General features: G+C 39.3%; 1 protein-coding gene across 4 annotated transcripts in view; it reads right to left on the reverse strand.

The window, feature by feature from the left end:
• LOC126174977 (exportin-7) overlaps positions 1 to 20967 on the reverse strand; it is a 225119-nt gene that overhangs the window by 57742 nt on the left and 146410 nt on the right. For 2 of the 4 annotated variants that reach the window (XM_049921463.1, XM_049921480.1), the window contains exons 13-15: positions 19999 to 20143; positions 12078 to 12225; positions 1479 to 1638 (exon numbers count right to left, since the gene is read on the reverse strand). In XM_049921463.1, coding sequence (XP_049777420.1) covers positions 1479 to 1638; positions 12078 to 12225; positions 19999 to 20143 — 453 coding nt within the window. Of the gene's footprint in view, positions 1 to 1457; positions 1639 to 12077; positions 12226 to 19998; positions 20144 to 20967 lie in introns of all 4 variants that reach the window. The other 2 variants (XM_049921456.1, XM_049921472.1) reach the window with 1 other exon arrangement.

The following is a 20967-nucleotide window of genomic DNA, read 5'->3' on the forward strand; positions in this document are numbered from 1 at the left end:
TGTGTGTTTTCTTGAGGGGGGGGGGGGGCAGCATGGGGGGAGGGGAGGGAGGGGCAGTGAGCATGCGCATGCATGCGTTCAGGAATCTTGACCTTTGTCAATAACACAAAATTATTGTGAAGGAAAGGAATTTGCATATTTATGCTCCCTTTATTTCTACTTTAAATACTTACTCTCATACTTATTTTATATAAAGCATGTCTGATGCACACTACAAACAACAGTATAGCATATTTCATTTTATTTGGCCGGAGTTCTCTTCATACTGCTGATACTTGCTTGTACTTAATTTCTCATACTGGTACTATACTCAAGAGTTGTTTTTGCTCTGTACAGTCTAACAGTTCTCAATGTTAACAAATTCTATTTCATCATCACTGTTCTTCTTCAGAATTTTTTAATTTATGCCATACACCAGATCATATTCTGAATTATTGTTCATTTTGTACCATTACTGATAGACATCTATCTTGTTGTAACAGTTGCCACTACTTAGGTGCAATGGGTGTAGAGTTTGTTAATAGTTTGGTATAATGCTGAAAAATCATCTTATGTTGTACAACGTTCTCAAATTTAATCTACTGAATTACATGAATTCCCTCCCTCCAACTTTAACTACACTTACTGATGGGTTTCTCATACATTGCCATTTATTACATAAAATAGTACTCTTGTTTTTGGATGTCCAGCTATGTTGGCAATTTTATTTATGTAACAATATTTTAATAAATGATACAGTCTTCCTCCAAAGGCACCATGATCTTGTGTCTGCTGGCTGCCTGGACCCCCGAGACACACATCTAAATCTTCATAAATCACTGAATAGTCCTCACATTCTATCTTTGTCATCAATTTTCTATTCATTATTATTCTATTCATTTCAATTCATTATTATATTTGATAAATACTGCACATCATTTTCATTATACAAACTGAACAGCTTTACGCTGTGACAACCAGTTCTTCTCGAAATCATTACACTAATCCTGAGTTACATGCAACGTGGTAATATGTGCTCAGATTTTTCCAAATCAAGTTTAACTTGTTTATGATGTACATATCACACAGAGGTTTCAATGGCACTTCAATGAAAATAGCAATAGGAAAAACAAGGTATGTTTAGCTGCTCACCTTCAGAGGAACCCATGCAGCAGAACAAACACTAGTGGAATTCAAACTACCTCTTGTCTGTACATTCAAGTTTCTTTCAGAAAGCTTACTGTTTGCATTAAATGGAATAGTGTTGCTCAAAACATGCTGAAGGGACAGGTAAGCAAGCCCTACCAGTATTAAGAGCACCCTCCCAGTTTTCTCAAACACATTCACGACTAGCTTTGCAGAATGTATTAAACAGGTATTCATGCCTTATTAATTCACTCTGTAAGTAATAGACACAACAGTTTGAAACTGAACCACATTTCCATTGTTTAATAACATTACACATATACAAAATATACCTTGTCTGCAGGAAAGGATACATCCAATCAAACAACATCATATATGACGTTTTTGTATTAAAAGCATAAGCCAGTCCTCTCAGATCTCGTGCAAGCCCTATTAGAGCTTTCTTTGCTTCTTCAGATGCGAAAAGTGGAGTTTCAGCAGATGCTAACATAGTGCCAATTGATTCAAAAGCAGCTGAAACAATTACAGAAAAATTATTTCATTAACAAATTTGAGGTAAGTTTAAACAAATAACAAGTAATGGGTTTCTTTATAAATAACTTTCCTGCTACCAGTCTCAGTTTTCCTTTATTTATACACTCCTGGAAATGGAAAAAAGAACACATTGACACCGGTGTGTGAGACCCACCATACTTGCTCCGGACACTGCGAGAGGGCTGTACAAGCAATGATCACACGCACGGCATAGCGGACACACCAGGAACCGCGGTGTTGGCCGTCGAATGGCGCTACCTGCGCAGCATTTGTGCACCGCCGCCGTCAGTGTCAGCCAGTTTGCCGTGGCATACGAAGCTCCATCGCAGTCTTTAACACTGGTAGCATGCCGCGACAGCGTGGACGTGAACCGTATGTGCAGTTGACGGACTTTGAGCGAGGGCGTATAGTGGGCATGCGGGAGGCCGGGTGGACGTACCACCGAATTGCTCAACACGTGGGGCGTGAGGTCTCCACAGTACATCGATGTTGTCGCCAGTGGTCGGCGGAAGGTGCACGTGCCCGTCGACCTGGGACCAGACCGCAGCGACGCACGGATGCACGCCAAGACCGTAGGATCCTACGCAGTGTCGTAGGGGACCGCACCGCCACTTCCCAGCAAATTAGGGACACTGTTGCTCCTGGGGTATCGGCGAGGACCATTCGCAACCGTCTCCATGAAGCTGGGCTACGGTCCCGCACACCGTTAGGCCGTCTTCCGCTCACGCCCCAACATCGTGCAGCCCGCTTCCAGTGGTGTCGCGACAGGCGTGAATGGAGGGACGAATGGGGACGTGTCGTCTTCAGCGATGAGAGTCGCTTCTGCCTTGGTGCCAATGATGGTCGTATGCGTGTTTGGCGCCGTGCAGGTGAGCGCCACAATCAGGACTGCATACGACCGAGGCACACAGGGCCAACACCCGGCATCATGGTGTGGGGAGCGATCTCCTACACTGGCCGTACACCACTGGTGATCGTCGAGGGGACACTGAATAGTGCACGGTACATCCAAACCGTCATCGAACCCATCGTTCTACCATTCCTAGACCGGCAAGGGAACTTGCTGTTCCAACAGGACAATGCACGTCCGCATGTATCCCGTGCCACCCAACGTGCTCTAGAAGGTGTAAGTCAACTACCCTGGCCAGCAAGATCTCCGGATCTGTCCCCCATTGAGCATGTTTGGGACTGGATGAAGCGCCGTCTCACACGGTCTGCACGTCCAACACGAATGTTGGTCCAACTGAGGCGCCAGGTGGAAATGGCATGGCAAGCCGTTCCACAGGACTACATCCAGCATCTCTACGATCGTCTCCATGGGAGAATAGCAGCCTGCATTGCTGCGAAAGGTGGATATACACTGTACTAGTGCCGACATTGTGCATGCTCTGTTGCCTGTGTCTATGTGCCTGTGGTTCTGTCAGTGTGATCATGTGATGTATCTGAGCCCAGGAATGTGTCAATAAAGTTTCCCCTTCCTGGGACAATGAATTCACGGTGTTCTTATTTCAATTTCCAGGAGTGTATTTTACATGAGGTTTTTCAGGAAATTATTCCCATTTTATTAATGTACTATGCCATTTATTCATAATGGTTTTGATCTGTGGAATTCTGCACTGTTCTGTTACCTAAGTTTTCCTGTGGCCCATTTCTGTAGAATCAAACACAATTTTCTGTGCACACTATACATCAAGAATAACTAACTTACATAAGCAGTTACAAAGGTGGTTTTAGATGTAGTCAACAAAGATATTTATCTTAATAATCTGTATCATAATTTGTTTATATCTATTTACAATAGTGCTTTTCTGTGTGCTACTATTTTCAAGTTACTGTCAAAGCATCTGAAATTCACTGATTCACTTCAAAGTTTTTCATTTAATATTTGTTGTCTTCATATTTTTTGTAATGTGAATATATCTCCAGCTCATCTAACTCGTATTGTGTATGTGTGTGTGTGTGTGTGTGTGAGAGAGAGAGAGAGAGAGACTATTGCTGAAGTAGCGCGTCTGTTGTCTGTGTAGGGTTTAATGTGCTCTGTATGCCTGGTGTTGAAATCTCAGCCGGTTTGTCCTAGGTAAAAGATGGAGCATTCCTGGCATGTTACTTTATATATTCCAGAGTTGAGTATATGGGTCACGATCAAACTTTATGTTGTGTATTACTTTTTGTTCTAGTTCATTAGATTTACTTTGTGAGTTACAAAAATATTTGTAGTCTTCTGTGATATATTATCAACATATATTTGTTTTTGTCTTTTTCTTCTGTGGTGTGGATCATATCTAGGTCTTTCTTCACTTTTTCTAATAATGCGTCAACCATGGAAGCAACATTTATAAGGATGCAGATGGCCTAGCATCATGTATATCTGCAAAAACTGAATTTTATAGGGTATATGGACATGACATGCTGCTGTTGGCAAAATGGGATGCCCAGGACATAATAGACATTCACAACTGCTTCAGTAGTATATATGAGAAAATTACATTTACAGTGGAAAATGAACAAAACAAATTATTTGAACCTAAATAGTAGACAATAGAATATACACATTTAAAATTTATAGGAAAAATACAATGACTGACATCACACTCCCTGCAAACTCAGGTCATCTATACAATTGTAAACAGGCAGCATACAGATCAACACTATATAGGGCAATTAAAATACCTTTAAACGAAGAAAATCTACATATGAAATAAACATAGTGAAACAGATTGCAGCTGCCAGTGATTATACTGCTTCCATTGTTTACACAGTACTAGACAAAGTGAAGAAAAACCCCAACATAAACCACACCATAGAACGGAAAGACAAAAACGAATGTATATTGAGAGCATCCCACACATTGGCAATTTATCATGAAAGATAGCAAATATTTTCGAAAACCACAAAGTAAAACTGGGTTTTCTACACCTAATGAACTACAGCAAAAGCTAATAGAAAACAAAGTGTAATCATGATTCATATTACTCAAGGCTCTGGAATATACAAAGTAACATACCAGGAATGCTCGATGTTCTACCTAGGACAAACAGGTCGAGACTTCAACACCAGATACACATAGCACATTAAAGCCTACACACACACACACACACACACACACACACACACACACACACACACACAAAAGACACACTACTTCAGCAACAGCCATACATACACACAACACAGGAAACACATTCAGAAAAGTAGAGCAAAATATCAAATTACCCCAACAACTAAATAAAAGGCATAAAATAGATCTGTTAGAAGAACTACAAATATGTTCACATTACAAAAAATACAAGTATAAAATATTAAATGAAGAAGCTGAAACAGAAACAGTGAATTTCATCACGTGCGTCGACTGTATACTTATATAAAAATAGTAACACAGAAAAATAAGCACCACTGTTAATAGATATAACATGATCCAGTTTATCAAGATAAATACCCTCTGTACAGAAGTATATAATATTCTGTCGAAGACCTATAGCGTTATTTCTGCTGACATCTAGAAACATCTTTGCATCTGTAAATTTGTTTTTTCGATGTATACTGTGCTCAGAAAATTATGTGTGATGTTTAATGTATGTGAGACTCTGCACGAATGGACCAAAATAAAACTTAAAGGCAAGATAACAATGCACAACCCCACGCATCACAAACATTATTAAAAATTGCGTAGAAAACAAAGAAATACACACTTGAAAATGGGAATAATTTGCTGAAACATATCATGTAAAATATAAATAAAAGATAATCATAACTGGTAAAACAGAAAAGATATTTATAAACAAATCCACTGTTTTCACAGTAACAGGGTTTCACAAATCGTTTCTAACAGATCAAATCAAGTGAGTGTTATATCTCTTACTTTGATAGATTGTACGAACTCCTCCTTTAACTAAAACTTCTTGCACCACAGATCCAGAATGAACATTCCCATCCATAAATTGAGGGATGTTTGAGAAATAAGGAAATATTGCATCACAGGGACAATGCACAGAGTAAACTGTAACACAACTTGGAAACACAAGCTATACATTGCATGCAAGTACAACACTGTATACTGATCCTGCAACAGTTTGTGTGTGCTGAGATCTTAAATATAGTAGTTTTAACCTGGTACTTTATGTGGACTTGGTACATTATTTTGGGGTGTATGGAAGCAGCAAACACATTTGAGTGACATTATATGGATATTTGCCATATCTGAGGATGACCAAAGTTGGTGTTAGTTGGCTGGGAGTTGAATGTCACCCCGAGACACATTCCACGAATGTGGAGAAGACTCCAGGACAGTGGAAACCTCCAACTGAAGTATGGGCATGGACAACCATGTGCAACAGCCCAGTGTCAGTATCATTATCTTGCCTTAAGTGTCAAGAAAAGATCCAAAATAACAAATTATCTGCACTGGTTAAGGGACACATGGCAGTTTCTAGTTTACAAAAATCCCTTCACACATTGAGTTGTCAGGTTTCTAGATGTTTCTTTGTATGTTCAGACGCATTTCTCCGGCAAAGGCAATACATGGCTTAACAAATATGGAATCTTGTGCACCAAACAGTGCATAGAAGTGGGATAATTACACTCACACTAACTTGCCCTTTATCTTGGAAAGTCATTCTCTGTTCAAATTAGAACCATGCTTATATTGTGGAACGGGGCTGATACAGCAACAACAGTGTTTCTGTTTTGAGATAGCACATTGAGAGTCATTGCAGAAACAAGTGATGGCTGCAGTTAATGACGATGACAACAACCTGTTAACGTATACCTTTCTGCGGTGCATACAGATCTGGTTTTCAAGTGAAAGGTAACGAAGCTCACCCTGACATGGCTGACCTGATAAACAAGTACCTGTAACATGAGGAGATCAATTATTTGGTGACCAGATCCCTCTCCAGGCCTGAAATTAAACTTCACGTCCATGAGACAAGACTAGGCTCAAAGAATGAAGTCCTAAAAATGCTATCTTACGTCCAATCTCCTGATAACATTTAACTAGCAATGTAATGCATTACCGCAAGCCATACTGGATAGAAGATGAGAGGGGAGATATACTGCAAGGAGAATTCCACATAGCACTGAGAGATCAAAGTCAAAACAAGGCTCCCTGGAGTAGACAAAATTCCATCAGAATTCTTAATATTCTTGGGAGAGCCAGCCATTAACAAAATATTCCAAATGGTGTGGAAGATATATGAGATACATTGATATATGAGATATGCAAGATACCTTCGAACATCAAGAAGAATGTAATAATTCCAATTTAAAAAAATAGCAGATATGAATGCTACTAAACAATCTGTTCAATAAGTCATCTTTGCAAACTATTTACACAAATTAACTAGAAGAATAGATAAACTGGTAGAAGCATACCTTAGGGAAGATCAGTTCAGGTTCTGGAGAAATACAGGAATAAACAAGGCAATACTGACCCTGCTAATTATCTTTGGCGATAAGTTAAAGAAAGGAAATCCTACATTTATAAAATTTGCATGCTCAAAGAAAGCTTTTTATGTGTTGTCTGGAATACACACTCTGAAATTTTGAAGATAGCTGGGATAAAACACAGGTGAAAGGCTATTTACAACTAGTACAGAAATCAGACTACCAGACTGTTGTTGTAAGAGTCAAAGAACAAGCATGGGAAGGAGTAGTTGGCAAAGGAGTGGAAAAGATGATTAAAATTTTTAGGTCTGCCAATGACATTGTAACTCTGTTAGAGATAGCAAAGGATAGGGTAAGCAGTTAATAGAATGAGTATTACCTTCAAAAGAGGTATAGATTAATTGGTTGGCTGATTTGGGGGAGGAGACACAACAGCAAGGTCATTGGAAGTCGGCTATGTCCTTTCGAAGGAACCATTCTGACAGTTGCCTGAAGTGATTTAGGAAAATCATGGAAAGTCTGTATCAAGATGGCGGAACATGAGTTTGAACCGAATGCGAGTCCAGTGCGCTAACCACTCCACTACCTCACTTGGTACAGATTAATGTTAATGAAATGGAATGTATTTGAATTAAATCAGGCCATGCTCACAGTGTTAAATTAAAAAAGATCAGGGAAGATTGGTAAATACGTTTTGCTTTTTGGGCAGCAAAATAACTGAGAGGTCCAAAGTAGAGGAGATATAAAATGCAAAGTGCCTATATTAAGCAAAAGCATTTCTGAAAAAGACAACTGACAAATGTAAGTATGGGGAAGTCTTTCCTGAAGGTACTTAACTGGAGGGTAGCTTTGGATGGCTGTGAAAATAGTTCAGACAAGAAGAGAGGAGAAGAGAAGAGAAGCTTTTGAAATATGGTGCTACAGAAGGATGCTGAAAATTAGATGGGTAGATCGCTTTATTAATGAGGAGGTACTGAACTGAACAATGGGGGGAAAAATTATGGCTTAACTTGATTAAAAGGAGGAATTAGTGGAAAAGACACATTATGAGGCATCAAGGAATCGTCAGTTTGGTATAGGAAGAAAGTGTGAGGGGAAAAAATTGTAGAGGATGAACAAAGTAAGAAGGTTCAAATGGATGTAGGTTGCAGTGTACTAGTAAAACAAGTCTCCTGTGCCTTACCTTTCCAGTCGCTCACCACCTCCTAAAGTCCCACCCTCCAGTCACAGAGGAGCATTCCACTCATAACTCAGTACCACCCATGACTGGAGCAACTGAATTAATTCTCCACCAGGGTTTTGATTACCTCTTGTCGTGCCCTGAAATGAGAAATGTCCTGCCCACTATCCTTCCCAACCCTCCCACAAGGGTATTCCACCGTCCACCAAACCTACACAATATATTCATCCATCCTTACACAACCCCTGCTCCCAATGCCTTACCTCATGGCTCATACCGCTGTAATAGACCTAGATGCAAGACCTGTCCCATACAGCCTCCCACCACCACCTACTCCAGTCTAGTCACTAACATCACCTACCTCATCAAAGGCAGGGCTACCTGTGAAACCAGTCAAGTGATCTACAAGCTAAGCTGCAACCACTGTGCTGCATTCTATATACCCATGACAACCAACACGCTGTCTGCCCACATGAATGGCCACCGACAAACTTATGCCAAGACACAAGTGGACCACCCTGTTGCTGAACACGCTGCGAAACATGATAGCCTTCATTTCAATGACTGCTTCACAGAATGTGCCATATGGATCCTTCCCACCAACACCAGTTTTAACTGAATTGCCCATGTGGGAGCTTCCCCTTCAATACATCCTGTATTGCCATAATCCTCGTGGCCTCAACCTTCGTTAGTCATTGTACTCACCCATCCACCCTCTTCTCTGTTCCCATTCCAGCACTACACAGCCGTCATTCCACCACCACACCAAGTCTTTTTATTTCTCTCCTTTTCCACTACTCCCCCCCCCCCCCCAAGCCCCCCTCTCCCGTGCCCTCAGTCTAACCTGCAGCACTTCACTGATTGCCACCTCCACCATACCATCCTTCATCCTCCCCACCTCAGCCTCCTCCTTACCCCCAACCCAGTCCTTTCCCCTCCCTGCCCCAGCCTCCTCCTTACCCCCACCCAGTTGCCACTTCTATCATGCACTGGTGCTGCTGCTCACAGTGTGGTTTTGGTTGCCTGAGACTGCAGTGTATGTGAGTTGCATTTGCGTATGTGTGTCTATTGTTGATGAAAGCCTTAATATGCCGAAAGAATAATTGCGAGAGTGTTGTTGTTGTGCCTATCTGCGACTCAGCGTCTCCGCTATATGGTGAGTAGCAACTTTATTTGTCATAATATTGAATCCTTATCAATGTCATGATGTTGCTAAGATATCTTGTAGTGCATACATTATCACTGTGCTTCATTATATGATCTAGTTTCTGAAGGTCCTTTAACTTATGGTCACTACTGTATATTGTTTCCTTCACTACAAAATTAATTACTTAGATATTACAACCAATAATAATAATAATAATAATAATAATAATAAATCTACATAAAACTGATGAAGATTATTTATTAAAATTACTGGTGGCACATAGTTCCACTTAAAATCATTTCTGAAGTTACACGAGTGGTCATCAAAGAGTTCATTACTATGTTCAGAACGCTGCTTCATTGGATGAGGTTAGAGCTACCACGAAAGGCACAAAACAGTAAGCTCGGGTGAAGATGTCAACTGCTACTTTATCAATCAATTTTTATTTTGCCACCAATCAGGTGAAAAAAAAGAGAGAGAAAGAGGTAAGTTGCAATATATTCCAAGTATTCAAAAAGTCGTTTACTATCATATATGTTACTTTCTGATTTCTTATCACCAAGGAGTTCACTAGATTAAGCCTTAGTACAGCTACGAAAGAGATATAAGGAGGACAATAGATGCTGATGCATCATTGCAGTATTACTTTCAAATGACTGGTGAAATCAAAAAGGGATCAGTATTTTTGCGGCTGGGATTTAAATAGCTCATCTCAATGCCACCATCATTTTACCTACTTCAGTTTGGTGTTGGAAACTAAGAAGAAGAAAAAAAAAGGGAAAAAGAATGTGGACACACTAAAAATAACTTCAAAGTAGTAGTAGTAGTAGTAGTAGTAGTAGTAGTATCACAACTGATTATTAAGCTTCGGGAGGAAGTTGAAACTGCTCTAGGAAATTCTTGTAAGAGTGGTGGGGTGAGACATGAGAGGTGCGGGGCAGATGATGGCGAAGACAAGAAGCTGTATTGTTGTGAAACTTGAGTTTCTCCCATTGTATAAACTATTCAAACAACTTACAAGAATACATCTGGATGACATCTTTCGCAATGGCAAATATTATGAAAGGCTCAAACCCTATCATTTTGAATTCAAATGGAATGAGACAGTACTGGGCAAGCAAATTTAAACCTATGGTAAATGAGACTGCACTAATTAACGTGGAAAAGTGCCCAGTGGTAGGATTGACTTTTTGAAGCCATCGATATCTTGATGTAGGTTCATATTTATTACATATACAATGAGTACTGGAAAGAACACTATTCACTTTTAACACGCTTTGAGCAGAAGAAAGACACTCACAAATCTGAGATGACAGAAGGTTCTTAATTTCTAATGGCACAGCATTAGAACTCAATGAAAACCTTTTTATTAATTTGGGTCAGAAGTTCAACAGTTTAGTAAGTCTTCATCTAATTTCAGTATGTTCCTGTCCTAAGCTCAGAACATGATCTTGAAGGTGAAAGGAATCTCCCATCACAAATGTCCCACTATTAATGTACATGATTACTTTTCTGTACATGACATACTGGCTCCACAATACTGTCATGAGATGAAATGGTGTGTGAAGCAAGTGACACGTATTTTTCTCACACAGTTAATAATGTAATGACATGTATTTTTCTCACACAGTTCACAATATACCAGAACTAGTCATCTGCTGCAATCTCGCTCTCACAAGCCGGCCACTCAACACCTGTTTTTGTTGTTTTATGTAACTTATCTTATGCCAATAATAGTGATCAGTGCTTCTAAAACTAAACACAACTGTTAGTAACTCAGAGGTATTAAATATATTCGAACAGTCCAAGTTTTTGTAAAACTTACGTTCCCTCAGTTTTGAGAAGTCCCTTTTTTCCAACCCCTTATGCTGCTGAAGTCATAGCAGAGAGTTTAAGGTTGAACTTTTAGAAATAAGACCCATACAGTTTGTACGAACACTGTGTTTCTAAATTACAAATGTCTTTCTTACCAATAATTGAATGGAATTCTTGGACGGTTTTAAAGGAATATTAAGAATTGCTTCATTTTAAATGTGACAAGTCTATTTACCAGAACAACAATTATGGATATTTACAAAGACTGACATCACTTGCAGTTTCCCAGGACCATACAGTATCATTATGAGAACAAATTGAAGTGGCAGTGCCACTAGCAGCAGTATGAGGGTAAGCACAACAGCAACATTAAGTTGCCTTCACATCCAATACCTGCACGAAAATGTATGTTAACCACATTATGGTGTAAAATATTCACTTATTAATTAATATTACTGCATACTAATGGAGTCAGAAATTGTGCCAAAATCAGAGCTTCTTCAAGCTGTATTCTAGTACCAATAATTTCAGAGATTCTGAATCCTGTTACAAAAATATTGTATAACATAAGGATGATTAAAAAAAAATTACGCATATTGTTCTCACACTAAATTACTGACACCACACCAGCAAGACTTCCAGGCAATCTCATACATGAAAAAATCTACTACTTTCACTACACTAAAATCAAGTTTATCAATATCTTGATCTCCATTCAAAAAATGGGAAGTCATGCAATGACAGGCACACTAAAAACTTAATGTAACAACATTTATAGACAAAATATTCACACTAAGAAATCAATAATACTCATAATCAACAACAGCATTAAAGGCTCTTGAGTGAAAACTAACCATATAAACTACACACAAAGATACAATTACAGGTACAAACCTGTTAGTGGTAACATGAAGCTATCAAATCTGTCCTCATCTTCACCCAAATCAACCATAAGAAGCCGACCCAGTGAGGTATAAAACATTGATCTGCATCGCATTTCACTTACAGCCACACTATTTCCCAAAAATGGAAAATGTTCACTCTGAAACAAAAAGAAATTAATGCAAATTTAATGATTATCTTACTAACACACTTTCTAGTATTTCACATGAAAATAAGTCAGTCCAATGTAGTGATCACTGATTTAAGAATTCATACATAAATTCACCATAACAAAAATTTTGATACTACAAGCTCTGAAATCTGAACGTGTCCTGAGAGGAGAGAGGTTTCAGAAAGTAGATAAATATACTTCACAGAAATTCAATATTTTTACTGCTTTTAATATATATTTTACTTCAGAACATCAAAGCACTTACAAATTCAATGAAACACTATTTCTTGTGAACAAATACAATAGCTGTGTACATTACATTGCAGCCTGCAGACTAGAACATCAAAGCATCTACAAATTCAATGAAGCTCTATTTCTTGTAAATAACACAATAGTCGTGTGCATTACATTGTAGCCTGCAGAATAGAATGACACAAGAATTATTAAATTTCTATTTCACATTATTATTACATCCAACAAAGACTACAGATATCATTTTGGTCCCAAGTTTGGAAATAAAACTGAATAAGCTATTCACATGAAATTGCAGCCACTTATATGAAACACAGGTAGACCGATGTGTCACAAGGAATTTCTTGAATGCAGAACCCTAAAGTGCTACTTATTCTACTGGCCTAAACCAAGTTAAGCAGCAACAAAATGTATGAGGCGTAGTCAAATTTTGATAATCAACTCAAGAAAATTTTTTTTTCTTATTTTTTGCTTTTTGTAAGTGGAAGTCTGCAGTCTGAAATCCCCACATCACATTACCGTAGTATATTGTCAAAGAGTTTTTTTACTTTTTGTAGGTGAGTATATTGTCGGAGAGGGAGGGGGGGGGGGGGTTCTGTAGCCCACTGATAAAATATTGTATCATGTGCTAATTAGTTTTCTGCATACGCAGGGGGAACTATGCTGTAACAATCCATGCCGAGTTGGCAGAAATGTATTATTTATTGATGTACAGTTGATTAATACTTGTCCCATTACTACAGATTCTGAATACGACATTTTTTAATGATATAGAACGTGTCAGTTTAACATAAGATTTCTTTACACAATAAGATTTTTTTACTATTACTACTTCATATCTAAACATTCATCTGTTGTCATTCAAAAATTCTTTTAATTGGTTTACAAATGTTGGTTGCCTGTATGTCAGACTTTCAATGCTATTTGGTAAATGACCAAAGACTTAAGACTTCTGTGGCAGCATAACTCACCCTTTTTTGTGCCAAATTCAGATTTATTCAGAATAGTGACTATCATCCATTCTTCTAGTGTTGTAGCTATGCACTTTGCTATTATTTTTGAATTTCGATGGATTATTAACAACAAATTTCAATAAGTGAATATATGTATCTTGAGAGTACTGTAAATATCCCAGTTCTTTAAATAAATGTCTGCAGGATGATCTTTGGTGGGCTCCTTAGACAATTTCTCTCTTAATGGCAAATTACGCCAAAATATGATGCCACGTCAAAGTAGTGAATGAAAATAAGCACCGCAGGCAAATTTGCTGATATGTTCATCACCAAGATTTGCTATAACCCTAATTGCATAAATATCTCGACTTAAATATTTCAGCAGATCATGAACATGGTTCTTCCAACTCTATTTCTTATCAGTGCACACTCCCAGAAATTTTGAATCTTCTGCCTTAGCAACAGACTTCTGTTCAAAATCTACACTACTGGCCATTAAAATTGTTACACCATGAAGATGACGTGCTACAGATGCAAAATTTAACCGACAGGAAGAAGATGCTGTGATATGCAAATGATTAGCTTTTCAGAGCATTCACACCAGGTTGGCGCCAGTGGCGACACCTACAACGTGCTGACATGAGAAAAGTTTCCAACCAATTTCTCATACACAAACAGCAGTTGACCGGCGTTGCCTGGTGAAACATTGTTGTGATGCCTCGTAAGGAGGAGAAATACGTACCATCACGTTTCCGACTTTGATAAAGGTCAGATTGTAGCCTATTGCGATTGCGGTTTATCGTATCGCGACATTGCTGGTCGTGTTGGTCGAGATCCAATGACTGTTAGCAGAATATGGAATCGGTGGGTTCAGGAGGGTAATACGGAACGCCGTGCTGGATCCCAACGGCCTCGTATCACTAGCAGTCGAGATGACAGGCATCTTATCTGCATGGCTGTAACGGATGGTGCAGCCACGTGTTGATCCTTGAGTCAACAGAGGGGGACGTTTGCAAGACAACAACCATCTGCACGAACAGTTCGACGACGTTTGACGCAGCATGGACGATCAGCTCGGAGACCATGGCTGCGGTTACCCTTGACGCTGCATCACAGACAGGAGCGCCTGCGATGGTGTACTCAACGACGAACCTGGGTGCACGAATGACAAAACGTCATTTTTTCTGATGAATCCAGGTTCTGCATCATGATGGTCGCATCCGTGTTTAGCAACATCACGGTGAACGCACATTGGAAGCGTGTATTCGTCATCGCCATACTGGCGTATCACCCGGCGTGATGGTATGGGGTGCCATTGGTTACATGTCTTGGTCACCTCTTGTTCGCATTGACGGCACTTTGAACAGTGGACGTTACATTTCAGATGTGTTACGAGCCGTGGCTCTATCCTTCACTCGATCCCTGCCAAATCCTACATTTCAGCAGGATACTGCATGACCGCATGTTGCAGGTTCTGTACGAGCCTTTCTGGATACAAAAAATGTTCGACTGTTGCCCTGGCCAGCACGATCTCCAGATCTCTCACCAATTGAAAATGTCTGGTCAATGGTGGCTGAGCAACTGGCTCGTCACAATACGCCAGTCACTACTCTTGATGAACTGTGGGATTGTGTTGAAGCTGCATGGGCAGCTGTACCTGTACACGCCATCCATGCTCTGTTTGCTCAATGCCCAGGCGTATCAAGGCTGTTATTACGGCAAGAGGTGGTTGTTCTGGGTACTGATTTCTCAGGATCTATGCACCCAAATTGCATGAAAATGTAATCACATGTCAGTTGTAGTATAATGTATACCAGTTTATCACCTGCATTTCTTCTTGGTGTAGCAATTTTAATGGCCAGTAGTGTATATTTAGCTATGGTGTTATGACATTTTATTATGAAAACGAAACTTGCTACTCACCACATAGCATGGATTCTGAGTTGCAGATAGGCACAACAAAGAGACTGTTCCAAATAAAGCTTTCAGCCTGTAAGGCCAACGTCAAAAACAGAGAAAGACACACACACACACACACACACACACACACACACAGAGAGAGAGACTGCAGTCTAAGGCAACAGTAGCAACTTTCCTTTTCATAATATTGTTACATTCTATCCTGGTGTTTTCTCAAAATTTAATGAGAGTCCATTTGCAGAGCACCACTTAATAATTTTCTGAAATACATTATTTACTATTTCCTCAGTTAATTCTTGTTTGTCGGGTGTGATAACTATATTTGTATCACCAGAAAAAAGAATTAGCTTTGCATCTTTGTGAATATAGAGTGGCAAGTCATTCATATATATTAAGAAGATTAAGAGATCCACAACTGAACCCTGTGGGACACCATTCTTGATAACTCCCCAGTTGGAGGACTCTGCTTATTTTTGCGACTACCTGTATTGTTGATTTCAGCCTTCTGCATTCTTCTAGTTATATACGGATTAAACCACTTGTTCAGGAAAAATAGGCATCAGACATTCAGAAGTAGGCAGTTATGGAGGGCAAACTTACTCCCAAGGCAAGCTGAGTTCTAAATGTGAGCCTATGGCGCATGCCCTGTCTCTTCTCTGATACTGTTCTACAATTCATTCTCTCCCAAAATATTCTAATAATTAGGAAGAGGTTGTAATTTGTGAAAACTTTTGTATGACACAGTTAATTTATTCCACTATAAATTCTGAGTGCACTCGCATTACAATTACAGCCACTCATCCATCAAGATCTTATACAATTTTACCATTGCTGATTCTTTAATGTGTAATTGCCATTTAATTATAGAACAACTCTCCTGATACCAAATTAATCCTGAGCTTCAAAATTCTCATTTTGCTCAAACATGTACACAACCTACTTGCATGATGGCCCCATTGTGACTTTGTATAATCTTTTGACCAAATAGACTATCAAGGGAAATGCAGGCAATCGGGACCTGCCCTGCAAGCATGCTCCCACTCAACTAACTCAATCCTTCGCACCAAAAGATCTCCAGGTGCCAATCTCTCCCTTCTAGAACTATGGTGCATCCCTGTCAGTGATGCAAATTGCACAGTAGCAAAGAGGTGTAAGGGTAGCTTCGATCCTTCAAATATAGGACAGTGGTTAGGTGGCACAGACACTTCTACTGTGGTCAAACAAGTCTGAATGGTGAAGAATGAACTGATGGCCCATCTCTCTGTGAAGAACTGAGTGTTGTACGAGAAGTGGAGGCTCTGGTGCTTGAAGAGCAGTATATGACAACTGAAACACTAGTGGAAAAAAGTGAAAATCAATCATGAGTCAGTTTCAAATATATTGCACAACATTTTCAAAATTAAAAATGTGACTGCCCCAACTCATTCTGAACAGGATACAGCCATATGTGCTGCTTCCGTGGGTTGTCAATTTCTGTCACTTCTTCCCCCCCACCACATATTCTCCTGACATGGCACCAGTAACTCTTCCTCTTTACTTAAATGAAGAAACTATTGGCTGGCAGGCATTTCCAGAATGACCAGGTTAGCAGCCAAAATGCAAACGTCTACAACCAAGACCTCCACCAAGTCATCAGTCAATTGGAAAAAGGGGTCAACTGAAACATGAATACGTACAGAAGGGTTGACACCATCACCAAGTTTCAATGTGTCAGCCTGATTTTTTTGACACTATAATTTAAAAAGTTTACTACAACCCCTTGTACAGGTTTGTTGTACACGACACAAGATACCATTCAAGCTTAAACCTTTGTGAGAGTGCTGCTATTGCATGAAACTTCAGTAGTACCTATACGTATGGTGAAAGATAATAACCCACTGTTGAAAATAGTGCTCCTTGGAGAAATTAACATTGCTGATGATTAAATATAAAAAGATAAAGAGAAGTTTTGTACTATGTGGTTGGGCAGATATGAAGTGTAAAAACTATGCAAGAAAACTCTTCAGGTGATGAATCAGCATAGCAATTGCAAACCTCCCAAAGCTGAGTTCAGTGTCATAATCACAGTGACATGTTATTCAAACTAAACAGTGTGTTCCAAAACGATCTTTACAACTTTGATCATGTTTATTTCCGAAATGGGGATAGATAGAAAGGTATGGTTTGCGCAAAATGCTCACACACAACTATAGTTTTTTTTTTTCCTCTTCCTTTTTGTAAGTTAGTTATTGATAAAAATGGCCACCTCCAGCAGAAAGCACACTGTGTGGAATAGTTGATGGAGATTCAGGTCCAGCAGTGCTTCCGGATATGTTGCAGAAGAACACCACTGCCATGTCCTACCATTAGACAATGGTAAATGAGGTTCAAGGAATCCAGAAATGTTGAGGATGAGTTCTGGGTGTCCAAGCACAATTGATGCAGATGTGGTATGGGTGCAATGGACATTTATCTGGAGCCAACCAAATCAATCCATCAGTTGCAGTTACGAGCAACCAGTGTACAAGGTGCTACACAAGAAACTGAAGTTGAATGTCTATAAGGTGCAGCTGCTGCATGCATTTCAAACTCAACAACTGGCCAAAGTACAAAGCATTTGCAACTGATATTCTGAGTACCACAATGATGACCAAGACTATCTGAAAAATGTGATGTTCACGCACAAAGCTTCTTTCATATGTCTGGGAAGGTAAATTGACAATGTGAGGCTCTAAAAACCCTCACTTTAGCATGATGACAGTGTGCAACAGTCCAAAGGTAAATGTGTGGTGTAAACTGATTCAGCACTGTTATTTGCATAGGCATCAATAACCTTGACTGTTTATATGGACATATTGGAACATGTTTGCATTTCCACAGTTCAAAGAATTGCATTCTGACATCATGCTTTGGTAGGATACTGCCTTTCCTAACTGGGCCTTGATCGTTCTGAAGGCTTTGGACAACATTTCCAGGTGAATGGAATGGCAGAGGTGGACCCATCTCCTGGATCCCAATGCCTCCACACAAAACCCCATTAGGTTTTTTTTTTCTTTGGGGCACTGTGAAAGGATATGGTTTACCAATCCCCAGTGCAGGACCTGCAGAAACTCTGAGCTCGCATCAGAGCTACAATTGTGCAAGTTAATGAGGAAATGCTACACTGGACATGGGGGGAACTGGAATGCCACTTACATATCCTGAACGTTACAGAAGTCTCTTCAACAGCTGCTAAACCTTAGGTGCTTGTGAACATTATGCTGCAAACCACACATTTCCACCTATCCCCATTTTTTTAAATATACATGTCCAAAGTTGTAAAGATATTTTGGGAACACCCTGTATAAATTGTAAAATAGACGGAAGTCTAGGGGCACAATGGTTGATGATAACGTGGTGGTATTACGTCATCAGTTCTCTGACAGGGTTGAAGGCAGTGTGCCATGAATTCTTGTGGCACTTGCACCTTATGCTGATCACAAGAAGTGATAGAAGGTGATGGAGATGCGACTGCTGCACGAGATGCAGGCGTTACCACAGTACATGACTTCAATACATCAGACACTAACTGAGTTTGTTTTAAAACTCAAACAGCAGTAGATAATGTGAGCAACATTTTTTTGGCATTACACGTAAACACCTTGTGCAAGCAATTGAAATAGATCACTTTATGATACAGTACCTGAGGGTGAAACTGAGATATGAGGGCTATCCAGAAAAACGGACGTCTTGGAATTAGAAATTAAAAATAAAGAAAAACCAAGTTTTATTATATACAGTTTAAAGGTACACTCTTTAGCTATTTTTCTACAGAATCATCATTCAAATTGAGGCACTTATCATACCATGGCACCAGTTTTCCAACACCTTCCTGTAGAAATCTGCTGCACGCAATTGCAACCTTTAGTTTATACCAGCATGCAGTTCAGCATCAGTATTAAAGCATTATGCAGTGAGCCGTGTCTTCATTGCTGGAAAGAGGTGGTTGTTGCTCAGTTGATAATCAATCACTTCCAATTCAAAACACCATAGGAGCTCTCGGGTATAATTAGCTGTTTGTGGAAGTGTGTTGTTGTGAAAAAGCAAAGCTTTTGTGTTAAGTTTTCCCTGAAACTTGTTTTGTTTATCATCCACTTAACTTTGTCAGTGTTTAACATCTGCTTAGCAGTTTTTTGCAAACAAAAACTTAATCACAGAATGAACCTCACAACTGGCAGGATTTTCCATTGCAGTACACATTTTAACATGTCGCAGAATGCAAAGCGGCAGAAACACAGACCACATGTTATCACCGCTGTATATGTCCAGCGTGTAAGAACGTTACGGCACCAAGATGGCAGCTGTAATCCCACCCACTGCTGCGATAGACCAAAACATCTGTTACTTTCTGGGTAGCCCTCGTATTTATCCAGCTTGGATCAGACTATGGTCTTTTGATTACTGGAGAGCAGAGATTTAACAAAGAAATGCAGCTGCAGCATTTTTGTTTACAATTTATTTTAAGATACAGAACACACAAGTTCTCAGAATCATGTGGTATATTTAGTAAATACTTACAGCTGATTCAAGCAAATGTGTCCACAGTGAAAACCAGTTTTCAATAAACCCCTGAAATACAACACATTTTAGTTTCTTAGTAGTTTTCCACAATACTTACTGTATGGTTGTTTAGCATAAATTGTACTTCCTCAAGTTTAACCAATTTTCTGACACAGCTGTACCCAACAGACAAATCATTTAACAGCTGCAAGGTCTTTGATATTATTTGCTCACTTCTTCCCCAGTACTTTAGATTAGTTATTCTGCAATACAAACATAAAACAGCCAATGAATACTTAATTTACAACTCTCAGTCATGTGTATTCTACAGACTTTGATGTTAAAGCTAAATTAGCATTCTGCCAACAAATTTGAACCAATGTGTAAGAACATAAAAATTTTCCTTTTTTCCTGCTCTTGTCCGGAACTTAATATCACATTTGAAGAAGATGAATTACACACACTTGCTATGACCCGATTTGATTATGCCTATGGCAGAATACAAAATCACGTTGTTGGTGTTTTGTGCTGTCAGAGACACTACAAGGTGACTGTGACAACCAGACTAAGGTTTAGTAATTATTATTTTGAGTAATTCAGGTGATTGGGAGGAACATAATAGATTTGATTAATTACCCTCCTGAAAAATTAACTGCTGTGATGGCAGTTAAAAAAACAGCATTTACTGGAGTTAGCTATGCATGTAACAAAACAGGACTATAATGAAATATAAGAAAACTTCTACTTCAATACAACAGGTTTGTGGCTGCATCATCACAGCTAACTTCTAGAAGTAATGATTAATATAGTTGAGGCATTCAATAATTAATGGTGGGCTGCCCTTTTCAAAAGACTGAAGCACATGGAACTGTTCTACGTGTCTCAATAATAGCTTATGAGATCTTTGTACTGACAGGCAGGTGAAACTGGAATGCCCAGAACGATAATTGTGAAAAAGATCATCAAAGGCTGCCTGCAGGGCTCTGTTTGTGGTCCACAACTCTGGAATGTTGGCATACAGCCATTACTGAGTGAGCTTTAGAATATGACAGACATAAGAGGCTGTGTCGCCTATTAGCACTAAATT

The sequence above is a fragment of the Schistocerca cancellata genome, chromosome 1, assembly GCF_023864275.1.
Source record: "Schistocerca cancellata isolate TAMUIC-IGC-003103 chromosome 1, iqSchCanc2.1, whole genome shotgun sequence".
NCBI lineage: Eukaryota > Metazoa > Arthropoda > Insecta > Orthoptera > Acrididae > Schistocerca > Schistocerca cancellata.